Raw genomic sequence first — 22,669 nt, 5'->3', positions numbered from 1 at the left:
AACTTACTTTGACCTGGATTTGTCTGATGATGATGATCTGTCCCTCCTTTTTAATTTCTTTTCACGTTTTTTCTAAACAATGAAAATATATATGTATGAAAATCGTTAGTTTTTCTATCGAACTGAAATCTTTAAAAATGTTATGAACTAATCATAATAAATGATTTGTGAATGTGTGTGGGTGTGTTTGTTTAACGAGATATGCTGGCGAAATGAAGATGGTTTTTAGTATTCTAAATTTGCATTCACTTTTCACTATATTCTTATTTTCTTGAAAGGAAAATAATATTTCAGCTATTTAACTCAAATATCACTAGGAGAAATAAGGAAAAAAAACAGAATTTAAAATCTAAATGAAAGTACTTACAAAACTACTACAGAGCCTTTCGATAGCTATCCTATTTAATGAAGCGCCAGGAATTTGGTATATATTGTAGTAATATATTGTATATATATATAGTATAAATAAAACATGATTAAAACAAAATATATTTTTTTAATTTTATATAAAAAAAAACTAATATTATTAATATAAAGTTTACATTTAACACCCTTATTCTATTTCAAAAAAAAAAATCTACTATACACAGTCTTACACAAGTTTACATACGTTTAAAGAATTTGTATTTTCTTTAAATAATAAAATATTAGAAAATATGCCCATATATACTGTAGTTTTAGTAAATTAATTTGGAAAACAAAGTATTTGTTAATTTTCAAAAAGATTTTTTGGACTGGTTTATAAACAACAAAAAGAAACATATTTAGTTAAGAAGTTAAAAAATCGAGGGTATGTAAACTTGTGTAAGACTGTGTATATGGGAAAATCCAAATTTTGTAAGAGTATAGTGACAGCCCGATATTTCCAGGCTCACTTAGACTATTCAGTCACATTGGTGAACTTCTCTCTTATCACTGAGTGCTGCCCGATTCTATGTTTAGCTCAATGACAAGGGATCTATAGCCGAGTCCGAACGGCGTTCCACATTGCGGTGAAACCACCGCAGCCAAACTATTTTAGCCTTAGTGGCCTTAAGTTATATTAGGCTAGCTATAATGGTGGTATCCCATTATTCCAGGCTCATTTAGACAATTACACAAAAAAAATCTTTATCAATCACGAAATTAATTGATCCAATTATTTTTTTAATTGAAGTGTCAGAAATGATAGTATCAATTAAAAAATTAATTGAAAGTCAATTAAAAAATGTATTAATCCAATCAATTTTTTAATTGAAGTGTCAGAAATGATAGTATCAATTAAAAAATTAATTGAAAGTCAATTAAAAAATTTATTGATCCTATTAAAAAATTAATTGATACTATTAATTTTTGTTTCAATTTAAAAATTTGTTGAATCAATTAAATTTTTAAATTAATATTTTTATACCCACCACCATAGGAGGGGGGGGGTATACTAACTTTGTCATTCCGTTTGTGACACATCGAAATATTGCTCTAAGACCCCATAAAGTATATATATTCTGGGTCGTGGTGAAATTCTGAGTAGATCTAAGCATGTCCGTCCGTCCGTCTGTTGAAACAAGCTATCGACTTGAAACTTGGCACAAGTAGTTGTTATTGATGTAGGTCGGATGGTATTGCAAATGGGCCATATCGGTTCCCATTTACGTATAGCCCCCATATAGTAGTAGTAATATTCTTTATCCAGAAATAATATAATATATATAAATTCATTTTACTTTATGCATCTATTATATGTAATGTTATATTATTTGTACTGAAAGAAAGATTTTACGGCTGTGACAATGATGTCGTGAGCCGGTGCGACAAATGATCAATTTATGTGTATGTTAAATAGTACAATGTTTGACTCATTGGTATTCATTAATTATGAATTTACGATACAGGGTTGCAGATTTGAGGTATGCAATAAGATTCGGCCAATCATAATGGAATTTTTCGTCTAGAATTTCAATGATTTCTTCGTGCGTTAAGATAGCTCTTCCAAAAACCCTTTGTCTTATATCTTTGAGGACAGGACAAATTCCCAGAAAGTGCGGCAAATTTTCTAATTCCTGCAAATTGCAGAGTGTGCATAGTGTGTTTTCCCCTGTTGCTCGGAATGAAGAACCGTTCAAGTTAATCAAATCACCTCTCGCCTTCAATATCCATGTTATATCCGTCTGTCCAAAACGATCATTCATATATGCCAAACATCTTGTATAATCTAAGAACTTATATATTCTAGCAACACTCCCCCTTGTCCATTCGATGTTTCTAAGCTTATATACCTTTTTCAACTTAAGTGTGAGAGAGTTGAATGTTGATATTATACTTTGTTCTGATGTACAATTTTGTTCTGATGTACAATTTGTGTTCTGTCAATAGCTCATTAATAGATTTTGCCCAGAAGGTATGTTTCGTCAAGATTATATTGGTATCGGTTTCTATCGTATTTGAATATTGCCTTGTGGATATATTTTAGATGCAATTGCAAGGCATATATGTGACCGTTCTCTGTATTAGTTTCAATGTCTATTGCATATTCTGGAGTGCAATCTGGTAGTTTTAGTATCCGTTTTAGAAAATATCTTTGTAGCATGTCTACATCTTCAAAACATCCGAACCCCCAAACTTGAGCTGTATACCCTTGGATTGATCTAAAAACTGCCTGGAAAAGTTTCCATTTCATTGTGAGGCTTATGTCTTTTTTATCAAGAAAATTTTTCCATGTAGAATTTACTACTGCCTTTGCTTGAGTTATCCGGCTTCTAACATGTTTAGAGAAGCTCAATTTCGCCCCCATATAAAAGGTCCTTCAAATTTGGCTTGCGGAGCCTCAAAGAGAAGCAAATTTCATCCGATCTGTCTGAAATTTGGTACATTGTGCTAGTATATGGTCTGTAACAACCATGCAAAAATTGGTCCATATTGGTCTATAATTATATATAGCCCCCCATATAAACCGATCCCCAGATTTGACCTCCGGAGCCTCTTGAAGGAGCAAAATTCATCCGATCCGTTGAAATTTGGTACATTGCACTGGCCGACAACAGCCATGCCAAAATTGGTCCGTATCGATCTATAATTATATATTAAACAAAAAAAGCCGATTAAATACGTCTATAATTCATATTGACAAAATTTTCTATAGAAATAAAATTTTGACAAAATTTTCTATAGAAATAAAATTTTGAAAAAATTTTCTATAGAAATAAAATTTTGACAAAATTTTCTATAGAAATAACATTTTGTCGAAATTTTCTATAGAAATAAAATTTTGAAAAAATTTTCTATAGAAATAAAATTTTGGTGGATTATTTTTGGCGATATGGACCAATTTTTGTGTGATTGGCCATCGGCTATATATAACTATAGACCGATATGGACCAATATTTGCATGGCTGTTATCGGCCATATACTAGCGGAATGTACCAAATTTCAACCGAATCGGATGAACCTCCAAGAGGTTCCGGAGGTCAAATCTGGGGATCGGTTTATATGGGGGCTATATATAATTATGGACCATACACTAGCACCACGTACCAAATTTCAACCGGATCGGATGAAATTTGCTCTTCCAAGAGGCTCCGGAGTTCAAATCTGGGGATCGGTCTGTATGGGGGCTATATATAATTATGGACGGATGTGGACCAATTTTTTCATGGTTGTTAGAGACCATATACTAACACCATGTACCAAATTTCAGCCGGATCGGATGAAATTTGCTTCTCTTAGAGGCTCCGCAAGCTAAATCGGGGGATCGGTTTATATGGGGGCTATATATAATTATGGACCGCTGTGGACCAATTTTTGCGTAGTTGTTAAAGACCACATACTTACACCATACATATAATTATGGACCGATATGAACCAATTCCTGCATAGTTGTTAGAGACCATAAACTAACACCACGTACCAAATTTCAACCGAATCGGATGAAGTTTGCTTATCCATGAGGCTACGGAGGTCAAATCTGGGGATCGGTTTATATGGGGGCTATATATAATTATGGACCTGTGTGGACCAATTTTTCATGATTGTTAGAGACCATATACTAACACCATGTATCAAATTTCAAAAGGATCGGATGAAATTTGCTTCTCTTAGATGCTCTGCAAGCCAAATCGGGGGATCAGGTTGTATGTGGCTATATATAACTATGGACCGATGTGGACCAATTTTCGCGTAGTTGTTAGAGATTATATACTAGCACCACGTACCAAATTTCAACTGGATCGAATGAATTTTGCTCCTCCAAGAGGCTCCAGAGATCAAATCTGGTGATCGATTTATATGGGGGCTATATATAATTATGGACCGATGTGGACCAATTTTCGCGTAGTTGTTAGAGATCATATACTAGCACCACGTACCAAATTTCAACTGGATCGGAAGAATTTTGCTCCTCCAAGAGGCTCCAGAGGTCAAATCTAGGGATCGGTTTATATGGGGGCTATATAGCAATAACAAGAAACTACATCCTTGAAAGTAGAAATAAGGGTGTGCAAATACATAACAAAACCAAAATAAAAAAATCCTATTTTAAATTTGTGAATTGAGAAAATGTTAAATTCATAACGGTCATATTAAGTTTACATTTAGTTTTAGTTTGTTCATATAAATTTTGTTATTATATATAAAACATCAAAACAAATATTCAATTAAAAAGTTAATTGATTTAATTCATTTTTTTATACCCTCCACCATAGGATGGGGGTACACTGAAAAAACAGTGAACCCACCAGGAAAGATAACTTTCGATTAATTTTAGAAAATTTGGAACTTTTTTAGAAAATTTTAACTAAACGGTATTACAAGCGCTGGCATCACTCCGATATGGCAAAAATAAGTAAATATTTTTCGACAAATTCAAGAACATTTATTAGACATAACTAAATTTTTTCAGTAGTTAAAGAAAATTTTGTAGTTTTAAGAGAAATCTTGGAGTTCAAAATTTCAAGAATGTCTTTAGTGACATACGAAGTTCATGATGGACAAATTTTTGGTAAAATTTACAAATTTAAAGAAATAATGAACTATTTTGTAAGAAATACGAAATTAGGAAATCTTTATGTTTTATTTGTGTATAACTTTTTCCCGTTTTTTAGTTCATTTAACTAACATACGCAAAAAATTATTTGACTAAAATAAACTTTTTCCAAACATAATGATTCTATGAACTAATATAAAGTTAATATGGCTTTAGTGAAATAGAGAGTTCACTTTTTTTTGAGTGTATATTAACTTTGTCATTCCTTTTTTAACACATCGAAATATTGCTCTAAGACCCCATAAAGTATATATATTCTGGGTCGTGGTGAAATTCTGAGTCGATCTGAGCATGTCCGTCCGTCCGTCCGTCTGTTGAAATCACGCTTTTTTCCGAACGAAACAAGCTATCGACTTGAAACTTGGCACAAGTAGTTGTTATTGATGTAGGTCGGATGGTATTGCAAATGGGCCATATCGGTCCACTTTTACGTATAGCCCCCATATAAACGGACCCCCAAATTTGGTTTGCGGGGACTCTAAGAGAAGCAAATTTCATCCGATCCGGCTGAAATTTGGTACATGGTGTCAGTATGTGATCTCTAACAACCATGCAAAAATTGGTCCACATCGGTCCATAATTATATATAGCCCCCATATAAACCGGTCCCCCGATTTGGCTTGCCTAGCCTATAAAAGAAGCAAATTTCATCCGATCCGGCTGAAATTTGGTACATGGTGTAAGTATATGGTCTCTAACAACTATGCAAAAATTAGTCTATATCGGTCAATAATTATATATAGCCCCCATATAAACCGATCCCCAGATTTGGCTTGCAGAGCCTCTTGGAAGATCAACATTCATCTGATTCAGTTGAAATTTGGTACGTGGTGTTAATATATGGTCTCAAGCACCCATGCAAAAATTGGTCGAAGTCGGTCCATAATTATATCTAGCCCCCATATAAACCCATCCCCAGATTTGACCTCCGGAGCCCCTTGGAAGAGCAAAATTCATCCGAATTGGTTGAAATTTGGTACGTGATGTTAGTATATGGTATCCAACAACCATACAGGAATTGGTCCATATCAGTCCATAATCATATATAGCCCCCATATAAACCGATCCCGAGATTTGGTTTTGGAGCCTCTTGGAGCAGCAAATTTCATCCGATCTGGTTGAAATTTGGTACATTGTGCTATTATATGGACGTTAAAAACCATGCCCAACTTGGTTCATAAGTTCATAATTGTAACAGGTTGGCTGATAAGTCCCCGGTCTGACACATAGATGGTGTCGCTAGTATTAAATGCATATTATTTTTATATAGTACCAACCTTCTAATGATTCGTGTTAAAATTTGACGTCTGTAAGTCAATTAGTTTATGAGATAGAGCGTCTTTTGTGAAGCAACTTTTGTTATTGTGAAAAAAAATGGAAAAAAAGGAATTTCGTGTTTTGATAAAATACTGTTTTCTGAAGGGAAAAATTACGGTGGAAGCATAAACTTGGCTTGATAATGAGTTTCCGGACTCTGTCCCAGGGAAATCAACAATAATTGATTGGTATGCAAAATTCAAGCGTGGTAAAATGAGCGCGGAGGACGGTGAACGCAGTGGACGCCCGAAAGAGGTGGTTACCGACGAAAACATCAAAAAAATCCACAAAATGATTTTGAATGACCGTAAAATGAAAGATATTAAAGGAACGTGTTGGTCATGTCATTCATCAATATTTGGATATGCGGAAGCTCTGTGCAAAATGAGTGCCGCGCGAGCTCACATTTGACCAAAAACAACAACATGTTGATGATTCTGAGCGGTGTTTGCAGCTGCTAACTCGTAATACACCCGAGTTTTTCCGTCGATATGTGACAATGGATGAAACATGGCTCCATCACTACACTCCTGAGGACAATCGACAGTCGGCTGAGTGGACAGCGACCGGTGAACCATCTCCGAAGCGTGGAATGACTCAAAAGTTCGCTGGCAAAGTAATGGTCTCTGTTTATTGGGATGCGTATGGAATAATTTTTATCGATTATCTTGAAAAGGGAAAAAGCATCAACAGTGACTATTATATGGCGTTATTGGAGCGTTTGAAGGTCGAAATCGCGGCAAAACTCCCCCATATGAAGAAGAAAAAAGTGTTGTTCCACTAAGACAACGCACCGTACCACAAGTCATTGAGAACGATGGCAAAAATTCATGAATTGGGCTTCGAATTGCTTCCCCACCCACCGTATTCTCCAGATCTGTCCCCCAGCGACTTTTTCATGTTCTCAGACCTCAAAAAGATGCTCGCAGGGAAAAAATTTGGCTGCAATGAAGAGGTGGGTGATCACCGAAACTGAGGCCTATTTTGAGGCAAAACCGAAGGAGTACTACCAAAAGGGTATCAAAAAATTGGAAGGTCGTTATAATCGTTGTATCGCTCTTGAAGGGAACTATGTTCAATAATAAAAACGAATTTTGACAAAAAAAAATGTATAACTTATAATACCCTGTGGAACAGGGTATTATAAGTTAGTGCGTATGTTTGCAACACCCAGAAGGAGACGAGATAGAAACATGGTGTCTTTGGCAAAAATGCTAAGGGTGGGCTCCTGAGTCGATATAGCGATGTCCGTCTGTCCGTGAACACATTTTTGTAATCAAAGTCTAGGTCGCAGTTTTAGTCCAATCGACTTCAAATTTGGCACAAGTCAAGAAGCCAGAGTTTTACCCTAATTTACTTACAATTTTGCACAAGAAGAACAATTAGTACTATAGTCAAGTGTGCCAAATTTTATTGATATCGGTTGAGATTTAGATATAGCTCCCATATATATCTTTCGCCCGATATGGACTAATACGGTCCCAGAAGCCAGAGTTTTACCCCAATTGGTTGAAATTTTGCACTAGGAGTACAATTAGTAGTGTAGTCAAGTGTGCCACATTTTATTGAAATCGGTTCAGATTTAGATATAGCTCCCATATATATCGTTCGCCCGATTTACACTCATATGACCACAGAGGCAATTTTTTGCTCCGATTTAGTTGAAATTTTGCACAGGGAGTAGAATTAGCATTGAAGCTATGCGTGCCAAATTTGGTTGAAATCGGTTCAGATTTAGATATAGCTCCCATATATATCGTTCGCCCGATTTACACTCATATGACCACAGAGGCCAATTTTTTGCTCCGATTTAGTTGAAATTTTGCACAGGGAGTAGAATTAGCATTGTAGCTATGCGTGCCAAATATGTTGAAATCGGTTCAGATTTAGATATATCTCCCATATATAGATTTCACCCGATTTATACTAATATTCAAGGCCGTAGCCAGGATATTAGTTCGGTGGGGGATCAACTTAAAAAAAAAAAATATTCATATAATCTCATGTGTAGAAAATTTTATTTATGCATAGGTATGTATACAATATTTTTATAATATTAAATTGAGCCGATGGGCTTTTCGGGCAGCAAATAAATCAATGACTTCTTCAGTCGGCACATTTATTCGGCGATGAACCGACATTAATGCCAATCCATTGAGTCTACTCTCGCTAGTCGAATTTCTAAGATACGTCTTTAATCTTTTCATTGTTGAAAATGAACGTTCGGATGAGCACGTAGTAACTGCAGGGATGGAAAATGCAGTACTATAGTACTTTTTTCAATACTTTTTCACCCCGGTCAGTACCGTAATACCCCCGCGAAGAATTTAGTACCTTTTGTGTAGACATTTTTGAGTCGATATCAGATTTATGGTACAATAGCTTTGACAAAATATTTTAATATTTTGAGAAAGTCTTTATAAACCTTATTTGCTAATAGTCTTTTACAAATATGGCAAAACAGACATGTTCATGTGGGAAGAAAATCTCGATTTTGTAAAAGATATAGTCAAAAACAGGATTTTATTGAACTTCAAGAATGTTTTAGTCGAAAAAAGAATGCGATTCTATATTATCGATTTTTTATTTCGGTAGAAAATGTTGTCAAAATTTGTGCAAAATTTTATTTTTATAGAAAATTTTGCCAAAATTTTATTTCAATTGAAAATTTTGTAAAATTGTAATTTCTATAGGAAATTTTTGCAAAATTTTATTTCTATAGAAAAAATTTTGCAAAATTTTTTTCTGTAGAATTTTTTTGCAAAATTTTATTTCTATAGAAAATTTTTGCAAAATTTTATTTGTATAGAAAATTTTGTCTTATTTTCTTTAAAATTCAGTCTCTTGACAATAATCTTCCAGTGAAATTTTTGTTGATATTTAGTAAAAAGTACCTTTCCGCTCAAAAAAAAAAAACTTTTTTGTACTTTCTTAAAAATTGTATTTTCCATCCCTGAGTAGTGACCAAAATTTTTAAAAGAATATGCACGTGGAAATATCTCTTTATTGCACTCTCCAAGTGCTTCCATCGCTGAATTAGGCAGGTTCTTTTCGCAGTTTTGCGCCATTTCATTTACACATGTGCGTTTGACTGTTTCGTTGTTGTTGCTATGGCCAAACAAAGCGTGTCATGTTCACAAAAAGAACAACAAACACACATAAAAAGCAGAAAGACATTTTCCAAAAATGAGATTTGTGGTGCGAGAACAAAAACAATCGGTTTTTTCGACCGTCGTTTGGCGGGCTTTTCAACTAGTATTCTATGATTTGTGCAAGTTTTATAGGTAAGCGTTTTTCAAAATAAAACCTTCAGCTTTTCTTCAACATCTTCGATAAGATTTTTCTATGCAGCTAAAAATATATATTTATTTATATAAAAACATTCATTCATTTCGTGGGGGGGGGGGGTTTGACTTTCCTTACTTGTTTTCTTTGTTAGACCGGGGACTTAACAGCCAACCTGTTATATAGCCCCCATATAAGCGACCCCCATATTTCAATTCTGGCTCTCTACCACGTATGGACTAAGTCACGATTTAGAAAACGATGTTAAGAAGTTTTAAGATACCACAACCCAAGTAATTCGATTGTGGATGACAGTCTTTCGTAGAAGTTTCTACGCAATCCATGGTGGAGGGTACATAAGATTCGGCCTGGCCGAACTTACGGCCGTATATACTTGTTTTTTAATTAAACCAAATATCAATCACAAAAATTAGTTGGTTCAATTAATTTTTTTTTTATTAGATTAATTATCTTTTGTTCTTGCAATTTCCTTGTTTTTGTTTGAGGTTTTTGAATTAATATTTTCTCAGAAAAATAACTAAATAAATTAAATGACTAAAGAATTTATCACATAATAATTTTATATACTAAACAAATAACATAAATATATTACCTTACAAATATTTTTGATGTTTGATTTTGGAGGATAGAAATACATTGCGAATTGATATTAGATATACAGATTTTGTTTTTGTTTTCGTTTTTTTTTTCGTTTGAAACAATTTCAAGAAAGAAATTCAAATAAAATTATCATTAGGAATTGAAAAATAAGATCAAACAAATAAATCAAGCAATAGAGAAAATAATGACACAAATATGATATACATCCCATTATTGTAAAACTGGTTTTCGGAAATAGATAAGTGATATTGTAAATCATTTTTACGCATTATTTGTAATAGGTTTTAGAAATGCTTATAGACTATAAATAAATGGAATAAATAAAAACAGTGCATGATTTTTATTAATTTTATTGACACTATATGAGAAGTACTAAACGGCGGCATGTTGATGGTTTCAGAATCACTTTGGCATATTTAATATAGGACTCACCTTATCTTTTTTGGACTTCTTGCGGTTCTTCTTCACTTCACCTTCGGAATCAGAGGAATCATTACCATCGGCCGAATCTTTGGCATTATCGGCATCAACGCTATCAGATTCACTTGATTTACGTTTGCGCGACTTCTTTTTCTTGGACTTACTGCAAATAGACGGGTTTACAAAACTCCAAGTTAATCAAATGGTATATTTTTGAAAAGTTAAATTAGTTCTTCTCTTAGAAACAGAAAGCCGAAAAGAGTCAAACTTTACAATTCTATACGCAAAAAAAAAAATACGATTTATGTTTTTCATCACAATAAAATATATATAATACATATTTCTCTTGTTGTTTCTTTCATAAATACCACAAGTACAATTTACATGAGATGAAATTATTACTGCATACATATTACGAATTTTGTTAGTATTACTAACAATCAAATGACTATATATTGACTTCGGCTAAAACCGAAGGCAAAACTCGGAAACAGTTTTATTTACCAAGTATACCATCCTAATTGATTGAAAGTAGAGATCGTTACCGTCCTACTAATGACATTAATTTTCATACACACAAAGAAAAATTTTTTCTAATTCAATCACGAAATTAATTGATCCAAATAATTTTTAATTGAAATGTCTTCAATCACAGAAATGATAGTATAAATTAAAAAATTAATTGATTCAATTAAAAAATTAATTGATTCAATTAAAAAAATAATTGATTCATTCAATTAAAAAATTAATTGATACTATTAACTTTCGTGATTGATTTTTATTTCAATTAAAAAATTTGTTGATTCAATTAAATTTTTAATTGAATATTTTTTAAAACTCAATTAAAATTTTAATTGGAAAATATTTCGTGAATTTTTTTTTCTGTGTAGGCATTAATTTTCATAGGTATACTTATTTTGGCATTCTATTTGTAATTCATATAAATATAGATCTGAAACCCCACACCATTAAGTATTCTTGCTAGTGGTGAAATTATGAGTCGATCTAACCATGACCGTACGCCTGTTGAAATCTCACAATCTGCAAAAAAACCGTCGTTATCGCCGTGAAAAAAAAAAATATTCACCCCAAAATATATAAACTGGTTAAGTAAAGAGTGATACGGTCAAAATTTGGTCAATATAAACTTGACGTATTTCTTTCAATTTTGCATTTAAAAAACACCCCTGAACACCCCTCATTTTGAAGGTGTGTGTGTGTGTAGAATGTTGCTCCTATTTTGATTTTGGAATTCACTCTTCAGTTGTCAAAATGCCGTCCAAGCAAGAAGAGCAGCGTATCAAAATTTTGCTCACGCATCGCGAAAATCCGAGCTACTCGCACGCAAAGCTGGCAAAATCGCTAAAAGTTGCAAAATCAACCGTTACAAATGTAATTAAAGTGTTTGGGGAACGTTTGTCGACAGCCAGGAAGTCTGGATCGGGGGGAAATCGAAAACCGGAAGCCGCTGACACGACAAAGAGAGTTGCTGGTAGTTTCAAGCGAAACCCTAACCTCTCTCTCCGAGATGACGCAAATAAGCTGGGTGTATCGTCTACAACCGTGCATCGAGCCAAAAAACGAGCCGGACTATCGACTTACAAGAAGGTAGTGACTCCAAATCGCGATGATAAACAAAATACGACGGCCAAAGCGCGATCCCGGAGGCTGTACACGACGATGCTGACGAAGTTTGACTGCGTGGTAATGGACGACGAAACCTACGTCAAAGCCGACTACAAGCAGCTTCCGGGACAGGAGTTTTATACGGCAAAAGGAAGGGTAAAGGTAGCAGATATTTTCAAGCACATAAAACTGTCAAAGTTCGCAAAGAAATATCTGGTTTGGCAAGCCATCTGTACATGTGGCTTGAAAAGCAGCATTTTCATAGCTTCCGGGACTGTCAACCAAGAAATTTACGTGAAAGAGTGTTTGAATAAACGTATGCTGCCTTTCCTGAAGAAACACGGTTGTTCCGTACTGTTTTGGCCGGATTTGGCATCTTGCCATTACTGTCAAAAGGCCACGGAGTGGTACGCCGCCAACAACGTGCAGGTGGTTCCCAAGGACAAGAACCCTCCCAACACGCCAGAGCTCCGCCCAATTGAGAAATACTGGGCTATTGTCAAGCGGAACCTAAAGAAGACCAAAAAACTGCTAAGGACGAGCAGCAGTTCAAGGCAAACTGGCTTTCTGCGGCGAAGAAGGTGGACAAGGTGGCTGTACAAAATCTGATGGCAGGTGTCAAGCGTGAGGCCCGGCAATTCGGATTTGGAAAAGTGAAAGCCTAACTGAATATTTTTCCTGAATTTTATACTAATTGAACTTGAAAAAGAAATTTAATTTGATTTTTTAAATAAACGATTTCACCGATTTACACGCGTTTTCCCTTGACCAAATTTTGACCGTATCACCCTTTATCTGATGTCGGTAATCAAGAAAACTATATTTGTTTTTTCGACAAATTTGTTCCCCCTAAACTTTTCCCCATAAGTTTCAGCTATCAGATCTAAGGTTATTTTCGCAAAGAACGTTCACCGTACAAAATTAGCATTATACTCCTGAATCATGTTTGGGATAATAGTATTCCTCTTTACGTACATGGAATAGTAATTGTTGCCCCCCAAGAAGAAACAAATATAACATATAAAGAAAAACTAGTAAGGAAAGTCAAAAGTCGGGCGGGGCCGATTATATTATACCCTGCACCACTTTGTAGATCTAAATTTTCGATACCATATCACATCCGTCAAATGTGTTGGGTGCTATATATAAAGGTTTGTCCCAAATACATACATTTAAATATCAATCGATCTGGACAGAATTTGGATAGACTTCTACAAAATCTATAGACTCAAAATTTAAGTCGGCTAATGCACTAGGGTGGAACACAATGTTAGTAAAAAAAAATATGGGAAACATTTAAATCTGAAGCAATTTTAAGGAAACTTCGCAAAAGTTTATTTATGATTTATCGCTCGAGATATATGTATTAGAAGTTTAGGAAAATTGGAGTCATTTTTACAACTTTTCGACTAAGCAGTGGCGATTTTACAAGGAAAATGTTGGTATTTTGATCATTTTTGTCGAAATCAGAAAAACATATATATGGGAGCTATATCTAAATCTGGACCGATTTCAACCAAATTTGGCACGCATAGCTACTATGCTAATTCTACTCCCTGTGCAAAATTTCAACTAAATCGGAGTTAAAAAATTGGCCTCTGTGGTCATATGAGTGTAAATCGGGCGAAAGCTATATATGGGAGATATATCTAAATCTGAACCGATTTCAACCAAATTTGGCACGCATAGCTACAATGCTAATTCTACTCCCTGTGTAAAATTTCAACTAAATCGGAGTTAAAAAATTGGCCTCTGTGGTCATATGAGTGTAAATCGGGCGAAAGCTATATATGGGAGCTATATCTAAATCTGAACCGATTTCAATAAAATTTGGCACACTTGACTACACTACTAATTGTACTCCTAGTGCAAAATTTCAACCAAATTGGGGTAAAACTCTGGCTTCTGGGACCGTATTAGTCCATATCGGGCGAAAGATATATATGGGAGCTATATCTAAATCTGAACCGATTTCAATGAAATTTGGCACACTTGACTATAGTACTAATTGTTCTTCTTGTGCAAAATTTTAAGCAAATTAGGGTAAAACTCTGGCTTCTGGGGCCATATAAGTCCATATCGGGTGAAATATATATATGGGAGCTATATCTAAATCTGAACCGATTTCTTCCAAAATCAATAGGGATCTATTGTGAGCCAAAACACATACTTGTGCCAAATTTGAAGTCGATTGGACTAAAACTGCGACCTAGACTTTGATTACAAAAATGTGTTCACGGATAGACGGACATGGCTATATCGACTCAGGAGCCCACCCTGAGCATTTTTGCCTAAGACACCATGTGTCTATCTCGTCTCCTTCTGGGTGTTGCAAACATATGCACTAACTTATAATACCCTGTTCCACAGTGTGGCGCAGGGTATATTGATGTGAAATATTGGATTTTTTGGAAAGTTGAAGCTCCTAAAGTTCTGCAAAAGTAGTTTAAAACATGTTTTAAGGTTTTTACGCGCCACCATAGAATGGTGACGGGGGTATAATAATTGTCATTCCGTTTGTAACACATCGAAATATCGAGACGGGGAATTTTGGAGACGAAAACGTCCCAAGGGCCCTTTAGCGACACGTTTTTTAAAATTATTGCATCACTTTTTATTGCAAGTCATAGATTTTATGACACTTTTTAGAAATTCTCAACTGTAACGCCGCTACAGGCTGGTCTTTTTATCCACATAACACAATAATGGGTTCACATCGGTTCCTAATTAAATATAGCCCCAATAAAAGAGATAACACAATTTCTACTTCCTAAACACGGTTGCCACAGTTGGTAGAATTCTACCAAAATTTTCTATAGAAATAAAATTTTGACAAAATTTTCTATAGAAATAAAATTTTTACAAAATTTTCTATAGAAATAAAATTTTGAAAAAATTTTCTATAAAAATAAAATTTTGAAAAAATTTTCTATAGAAATAAAATTTTGACAAAATTTTCTATAGAAATAAAATTTTGACAAATTTTTCTATAGAAATAAAATTTTGACAAAATTTTCTATAGAAATAAAATTTTGACAAAATTTTCTATAGAAATAAAATTTTGACAAAATTTTCTATAGAAATAAAATTTTGACAAATTTTTCTATAGAAATACAATTTTGTCTAAATTTTCTATAGAAATAAAATTTTGTCTAAATTTTCTATAGAAATAAAATTTTGACAAAATTTTCTATAGAAATAAAATTTTGACAAAATCTTTGATGGAAATAAAATTTTGACAAAATTTTCTATAGAAATAAAATTTTGACAAAATTTTCTATAGAAATAAAATTTTGACAGCATTTTCTATAGAAATAAAATTTTGACAAAAATTTCTATAGAAATAAAATTTTTACAAAATTTTCTATAGAAATAAAATTTTGAAAAATTTTTCTATAAAAATAAAATTTTGAAAAAATTTTCTATAGAAATAAAATTTTGACAAAATTTTCTATAGAAATAAAATTTTGACAAATTTTTCTATAGAAATAAAATTTTGACAAAATTTTCGATAGAAATAAAATTTTGACAAAATTTTCTATAGAAATAAAATTTTGACAAAATTTTCTATAGAAATAAAATTTTGACAAATTTTTCTATAGAAATAAAATTTTGTCTAAATTTTCTATAGAAATAAAATTTTGTCTAAATTTTCTATAGAAATAAAATTTTGTCTAAATTTTCTATAGAAATAAAATTTTGACAAAATTTTCTATAGAAATAAAATTTTGACAAAATCTTCGATGGAAATAAAATTTTGACAAAATTTTCTATAGAAATAAAATTTTGACAAAATCTTTGATAGAAATAAAATTTTGACAGCATTTTCTATAGAAATAAAATTTTGACAAAATTTTCTATAGAAATAAAATTTTGACAAAATTTTCTATAGAAATAAAATTTTGACAAATTTTTCTATAGAAATAAAATTTTGACAAAATTTTCTATAGAAATAAAATTTTGACAAATTTTTCTATAGAAATAAAATTTTGACAAAATTTTCTATAGAAATAAAATTTTGACAAAATTTTCTATAGAAATAAAATTTTGACAAAATTTTCTATAGAAATAAAATTTTGACAAATTTTTCTATAGAAATACAATTTTGTCTAAATTTTCTATAGAAATAAAATTTTGTCTAAATTTTCTATAGAAATAAAATTTTGACAAAATTTTCTATAGAAATAAAATTTTGACAAAATCTTTGATGGAAATAAAATTTTGACAATTTTTTCTATAGAAATAAAATGTTGACAAATTTTTCTATAGAAATAAAATTTTGACAATTTTTTCTATAGAAATCAAATGTTGACAAATTTTTCTATAGAAATAAAATTTTGTCTATATTTTCTATAGAAATAAAATTTTGTCTAAATTTTCAATAGAAATAAAATTTTGACAAAATTTTCTATAGAAATAAAATTTTGACAAAATTTTCTATAGAAATAAAATTTTGACAAAATTTTCTATGGAAATAAAATTGTGTCTAAATTTTCTATAGAAATAAAATTTTGTCTAAATTTTCTATAGAAATAAAATTTTGTCTAAATTTTCAATAGAAATAAAATTTTGACAAAATTTTCTATAGAAATAAAATTTTGACAAAATTTTCCATAGAAATAAAATTTTGACAAAATTTTCTATAGAAATAAAATTTTGTCTAAATTTTCTATAGAAATAAAATTTTGTCTAAATTTTCTATAGAAATAAAATTTTGTCTAAATTTTCTATAGAAATAAATTTTTGACAAAATTTTCTATAGATATAAAATTTTGACAAAATTTTCTATAGTAATAACATTTTGTCTAAATTTTCTATAGAAATAAAATTTAGCCAACATTTTTATAGAAATAAAATTTTGTCTAAATTTTCTATAGAAATAAAATTTTGACAAAATTTTCTATAGAAATAAAATTTTGACAAATTTTTCTATAGAAATAAAATTTTGACAAAATTTTCTATAGAAATAAAATTTTGATAAAATTTTCTATAGAAATAAAATTTTGACAAAATTTTCTATAGAAATAAAATTTTGACAAAATTTTCTATAGAAATAAACTTTTGACAAAATTTTCTTTAGAAATAAAATTTTGACAAAATTTTCTATAGAAATAAAATTTTGCAAAATAAGATGTTGTGGTTTGTAGTTTTTTGATAAAATTTTCTCCAAATGTTGGTAGATTATTTATGGCTCGAGTGGCAACCGTGGTCCATATAACTCCATAAAAATATATCGTCTATAAGTTAATTTCATCCAAATATTACATATTCATAACAAAAAACGTCTATAGAGCATAACAGAAATATTCATGATATGAAAGTAAGTTATGATATGAAAATAAGTAACATATAAAAGAAACTCTCAAGGATTTAGTATTGCTTGTAAATAAGTGGAATTTAAGATTTTTCTTTTGCAAAAAAAAAATCAGAATATATGGTAGTTTTAAAAATTCCATGAAATATTTTTATATTCCTCAGAGAATAGTTAACATTTGTTTCTATGCTAAAAGTAGTCGAGTACGACGATATTATCTTTATAAAAACTTTTAATTTTTGATACACACGATTTTGTTGTTGTTGTTGATTGTTTACCTTAATAAAAACACTTCTTTACTGGTTAGTCTTTACGAAAATAATTAAAAAAGAAAGATGAGAAAATAATTGTATTGTTTTAAAATGTCCAACCAACGTTGTTGTTGAGTTAATTAAAATTTGAAACTAAAAACAATCAGTGTTTGTTTCTAATATTCTTGCATTTTGTTTTGATACAAAAAAAAAAAAACCAATGAATCAAGGAAACAAACAGACTTTGAAAACTATTGATTTTTTAAAGGATAAAAAAGTAAACATTTGGTTGAAGTAGGAAGTGGTGGCAGGAGGCTGTTACAAATGATCTAACTAATCAAAATAGTAAGTGATATTAAAGTGAAAAGACGAAAGTGTATAAGAAACTGAATAGAAATGCAAATGGTGGGAGACCATAAAAAATACTGAGGTGGTACACATGAAGAGCTAGATAGGGAATTTGAAGTGATCTTGATTTTTTTTTTACTAGAAAATTTTATTCCAATTATTAATATTTCATTTTCCTTATATATCTCTTTTTGTATACAATAAATGTAATTTGTTTTTGAACCAAGGAAATATGTTTTGTTTATGCATATTACACACATGTATTTTTTGTACGGGGGTCTTATGTGAAAGATAACTAAAAAATTATGATTTGGAAAATGAGATGAATTGCAAATAGTTGATTACTTACCAGTCGTCGTTATATGGTTTTTTGTTTTGGTTTTATTTTTTGGTTTTTGGTAAAATGGTTAAAGCCGAGTAATTTTTTTGGTAGTTTTTTTTTTTAAATTTATAAATATTAAAAAAACAAATATTTCAAAATAAAATACAATGTATATAAGATAATAAAGATAAGATGGATTAATATTTGTTTATATAATTCGTTTTTTTTTTTTTTGAGGGAGAGATAGAAAAGTATTAATGACGTTGTTGTTGTATCGACTTATAATCACAACTTGGTTGAATTTTGATTTCCCTTGGGTAATATTTACTTTTTTTACATATATGTATATATAGATATAGAAAAAAGTTTCATTTAAAAAAGTTTTTATTTTGTACATAAATTTTTGTTTTGTTCATTTTTCATCATCGAAAATTCATGTGGTTAGTTTTGTGTGTAAATCAATTAATAATTATCATTATTTATATAAACAAAAAAGATTTAATCTTTTCGCTTCTTTTTTCTTTCTTTTTCATAAGAATTCCTGTATTTCGTATTTTTGCGCGTAGGTATATGTAGGAATTTGTTTGTTTTGTTTTGTTTATTATCATTATTAATTTTTTTCGTGAAGTTTTGTTTGGGTATAATAAAAATGCAGAGAAAGTAGAGAATAAAAAATATATGAAGCAATTGATAAAGAAGAAAGAATTCATTTAAATTTGTTTTTGGATTCTTTTTGATGTTTTTTTGTTTTAGGTAAATAGTAAAAAGATTTGTATTCAACTAAAAACACCATGACTTTTCAAACAACTAAAAAAAAACAACACTACTGAAAAACCAACAAAATAAATGGATAATTAAAACTAAAGAAAAAACCATAAATGAAATGATTGCTTTTCTACAACACAAAAAAATTAGGAACACAAAAGGATTGCTTTACTTTTTGAAACATGACCTAGAAACTCTAATACAATATACAATAACAGAAAATGTATGTTCTTTATATGAATTAATAGATTTACCTTTCTTTCTTATGTTTTTTAGATTTTTTCTTTTTATCTTTTTTACGTTCAGGACTGGCGGAGCTGTAAGAAAAAATAAGAATAAAATATTAAACAAATTCAGTAATTGATAAAAATCTTAAAAACGAAAACTATTGGTTTTTATATTAGCTTCCAAGCTACCAAAGTCATCATGATGCAATGCCCGCCATGCATACAAAGGACTATAAATTCAATGCCAGTTTGTCAAAATTGTCACAAAAATTTTATTTCTATAGAAAATTTTGTTAAAAATTTTTATTTTTATAGAAAATTTTGTCAAAATTTTATTTCTATAGAAAATTTTGTCAAAATTTTATTTCTATCAAAGATTTTGTCAAAATTTTATTTCTACAGAAAATTTTCTCAAAATTTTATTTCTACAGAAAATTTTCTCAAAATTTTATTTCTATAGAATTTTTTTTTTTTTAATTTTGTTTCTATAGCAAATTTTCTCAAAATTTTATTTCTATAGCAAATTTTCACAAAATTTTATTTCTATCGAAAATTTTGTCAAAATGTTTTTTCTATAGAAAATTTTTTCAAAATTTTATTTCTATAGAAAATTTTGTCAAAATTTTATTTCTATAGAAAATTTTTTCAAAAATTTTTATTTCTATAGCAAATTTTCTCAAAATTTTATTTCTATAGCAAATTTTCTCAAAATTTTATTTCTATAGAAAATTTTCTTAAAATTTTATTTCTATAGAAAATTTTCTCAAAATTTTATTTCTATAGAAAATTTTATCAAAATTTTATTTCTGTAGAAAATTTTGTCAAAATTTTATTTCTATAGAAAATTTTGTAACAATTTTATTTCTATAGAAAATTTTGTTAAAATTTTGTCACAATTTTATTTCTATAGCAAATTTTCTCAAAATTTTATTTCTATTGAAAATTTTGTCAAAATTTTATTTCTATAGAAAATGTTGTCAAAATTTTATTTCTTACCAAATTTTCTCAAAATTTTATTTCTATAGAAAATTTTGTCAAAATTTTATTTCTATAGAAAATTTTGTTTCTACAGAAAATTATGTCAAAATTTTATTTCTATAGCAAATTTTCTCAAAAAATTTTATTTCTATAGAAAATTTTCTTAAAATTTTATTTCTCTAGAGAATTTTCTCAACATTTTATTTCTATAGAAAATTTTGTCAAAATTTTATTTCTATAGAAAATTTTGTCAAAATTTTATTTCTATAGAAAATTTTGTTAAAATTTTGTCGCAATTTTATTTCTATAGCAAATTTTCTCAAAATTTTATTTCTATTGAAAATTTTCTCAAAATTTTATTTCTAAGAAAATTTTGTCAAAAAAATTTTATTTCTATAGAAAATTTGGTCAAAAAAACTTTTTTTTCTAGAGAAAATTTTGTCAAAATTTTATTTCTATAGAAAATTTTGTCAAAATTTTATTTCTATAGAAAATTTTGTCAAAAAAAATTATTTCTACAGAAAATTTTCTCAAAATTTTATTACTATCGAAAATTTTATTTCTATAGAAAATTTTATTATTTTTTTTTTTTGTTCTATAGAAAATTTTGTTAACATTTTATTTCTATAGGAAACTTTGTCAAAATTTTATTAATTTATTTATTTATTCATTCAGAGCATGTAATTCTAAGCCTATATGGCCAAAATAAAATAATTACTATTGACTACTCTCTAGAGTTTCATACAATATTCATACATAATAATACATAAGGATGTTGAACACTTATAATAAACAATCATTTACACAAAACTAAGAAATGTATAATTAAGCAAGAAACAAGAAAAGATAATTCACTTTTGTATGTTTTAATAGGAATACTTCTTTATATAAAAGGAAAATTTTGTCAAAATTGTATTTCTATAGAAAATTTTGTCAAAATTTTATTTCTATAGAAAATTTTGTCAAAATTGTATTTCTATAGAAATTTTGTTAAAATTTTGTCAAAATTTTATTTCTATAGCAAATTTTCTCAAAATTTTATTTCTATAGAAATTTTTCTCAAATTTTTTTTCTAAAAAAATTTTGTCAAAATGTTATTTCTATAGAAAATTTTGTCAAAATTTTATTTTTATAGACAATTTTGTCAAAATTTTATTTCTATAGAAAATTTTGTCAAAAATTTTATTTCTATAACAAATTTTCTCAGAATTTTATTTCTATAGAAAATTTTCTTAAAATTTTATTTCTACAGAAAATTTTCTCAAAATTTTATTACTATAGAAATTTTTTTCGAAATTTTATTTCTATAGAAAATTTTGTCAACATTTTATTTCTATAGAAAATTTTGTCAAAATTTTATTTCTATAGAAAATTTTGTCAAAATTTTATTTCTATAAAAAATTTTGTCAAAATTTTATTTCTATAGAAAATTTTGTTAAAATTTTATTTCTATAGAAAATTTTGTCAAAATTTTATTTCTATAGAAAATTTTGTTAAAATTTTGAAAATTTTGTCAAAATTGTATTTCTATAGAAAATTTTTGTTATACCCTCCACCATAGGATGGGAGGTATATTAACTTTGTCATTCCTTTTGTAACACATATTCTGGGTCGTGGTGAAATTCTGAGTCGATCTCAGCATGTCCGGCCGTTTGTTGAAATCACGCTAACTTCCGAACGAAACAAGCTCTCGACTTGAAACTTGGCACAAGTAGTTGTTATTGATGTAGGTCGGATGGTATTGCAAATGGGCCATATAAACGGACCCCCAGATTTGGTTTGCGGAACTTCTAAGAGAAGCATATTTCTTCCGATCTGGCTGAAATTTGGTACATGGTGTTTGTATATGGTTTCTCATAACCATGAAAAAATTGGTCCAAATCGGCCCATAATTATATATAGCCCCCATATAAACCGATCCCCAGATTTGGCTTGCGGAGCCTCTAAGAGAAGCATATATCATCCGATCTGGCTGAAATTTGGTACATGGTGTTGGTATATGGTCTCTAACAACTATGCAAAAATTGGTCCACATCGGTCCATAATTATATATAGCCCCCATATAAACCGATCCCCAGATTTGGCTTGCGGAGCCTCTAAGAGAAGTAAATTTTATCCGATCCTGCTGAAATTTGGTACACGGTGTTTGCATATGGTCTTTAACAAACATGCAAAAAT

At 29.8% G+C, this 22,669-nt stretch overlaps 1 protein-coding gene across 5 annotated transcripts in view; it reads right to left on the bottom strand.

Moving 5' to 3' along the window:
- Positions 1-22,669, bottom strand: part of Srrm234 (Serine-arginine repetitive matrix 2/3/4) — a 57,642-nt gene that overhangs the window by 8,920 nt on the left and 26,053 nt on the right. For 3 of the 5 annotated variants that reach the window (XM_075307998.1, XM_075307999.1, XM_075308000.1), the window contains exons 5-7: positions 19,541-19,603; positions 10,673-10,823; positions 8-72 (exon numbers count right to left, since the gene is read on the bottom strand). In XM_075307998.1, the coding sequence (XP_075164113.1) occupies positions 8-72; positions 10,673-10,823; positions 19,541-19,603 (279 nt within the window). Of the gene's footprint in view, positions 1-7; positions 73-367; positions 394-10,672; positions 10,824-17,878; positions 17,909-18,548; positions 19,063-19,540; positions 19,604-22,669 lie in introns of those variants that run through there. The other 2 variants (XM_075308001.1, XR_012722173.1) reach the window with 2 other exon arrangements.

This window comes from Haematobia irritans, chromosome 4 (genome assembly GCF_050003625.1).
Source record: "Haematobia irritans isolate KBUSLIRL chromosome 4, ASM5000362v1, whole genome shotgun sequence".
Lineage (NCBI taxonomy): Eukaryota > Metazoa > Arthropoda > Insecta > Diptera > Muscidae > Haematobia > Haematobia irritans.
The sequence above is the reverse complement of the archived record's forward strand: the minus strand, read 5'-3'. Positions and strand labels throughout refer to the sequence as shown.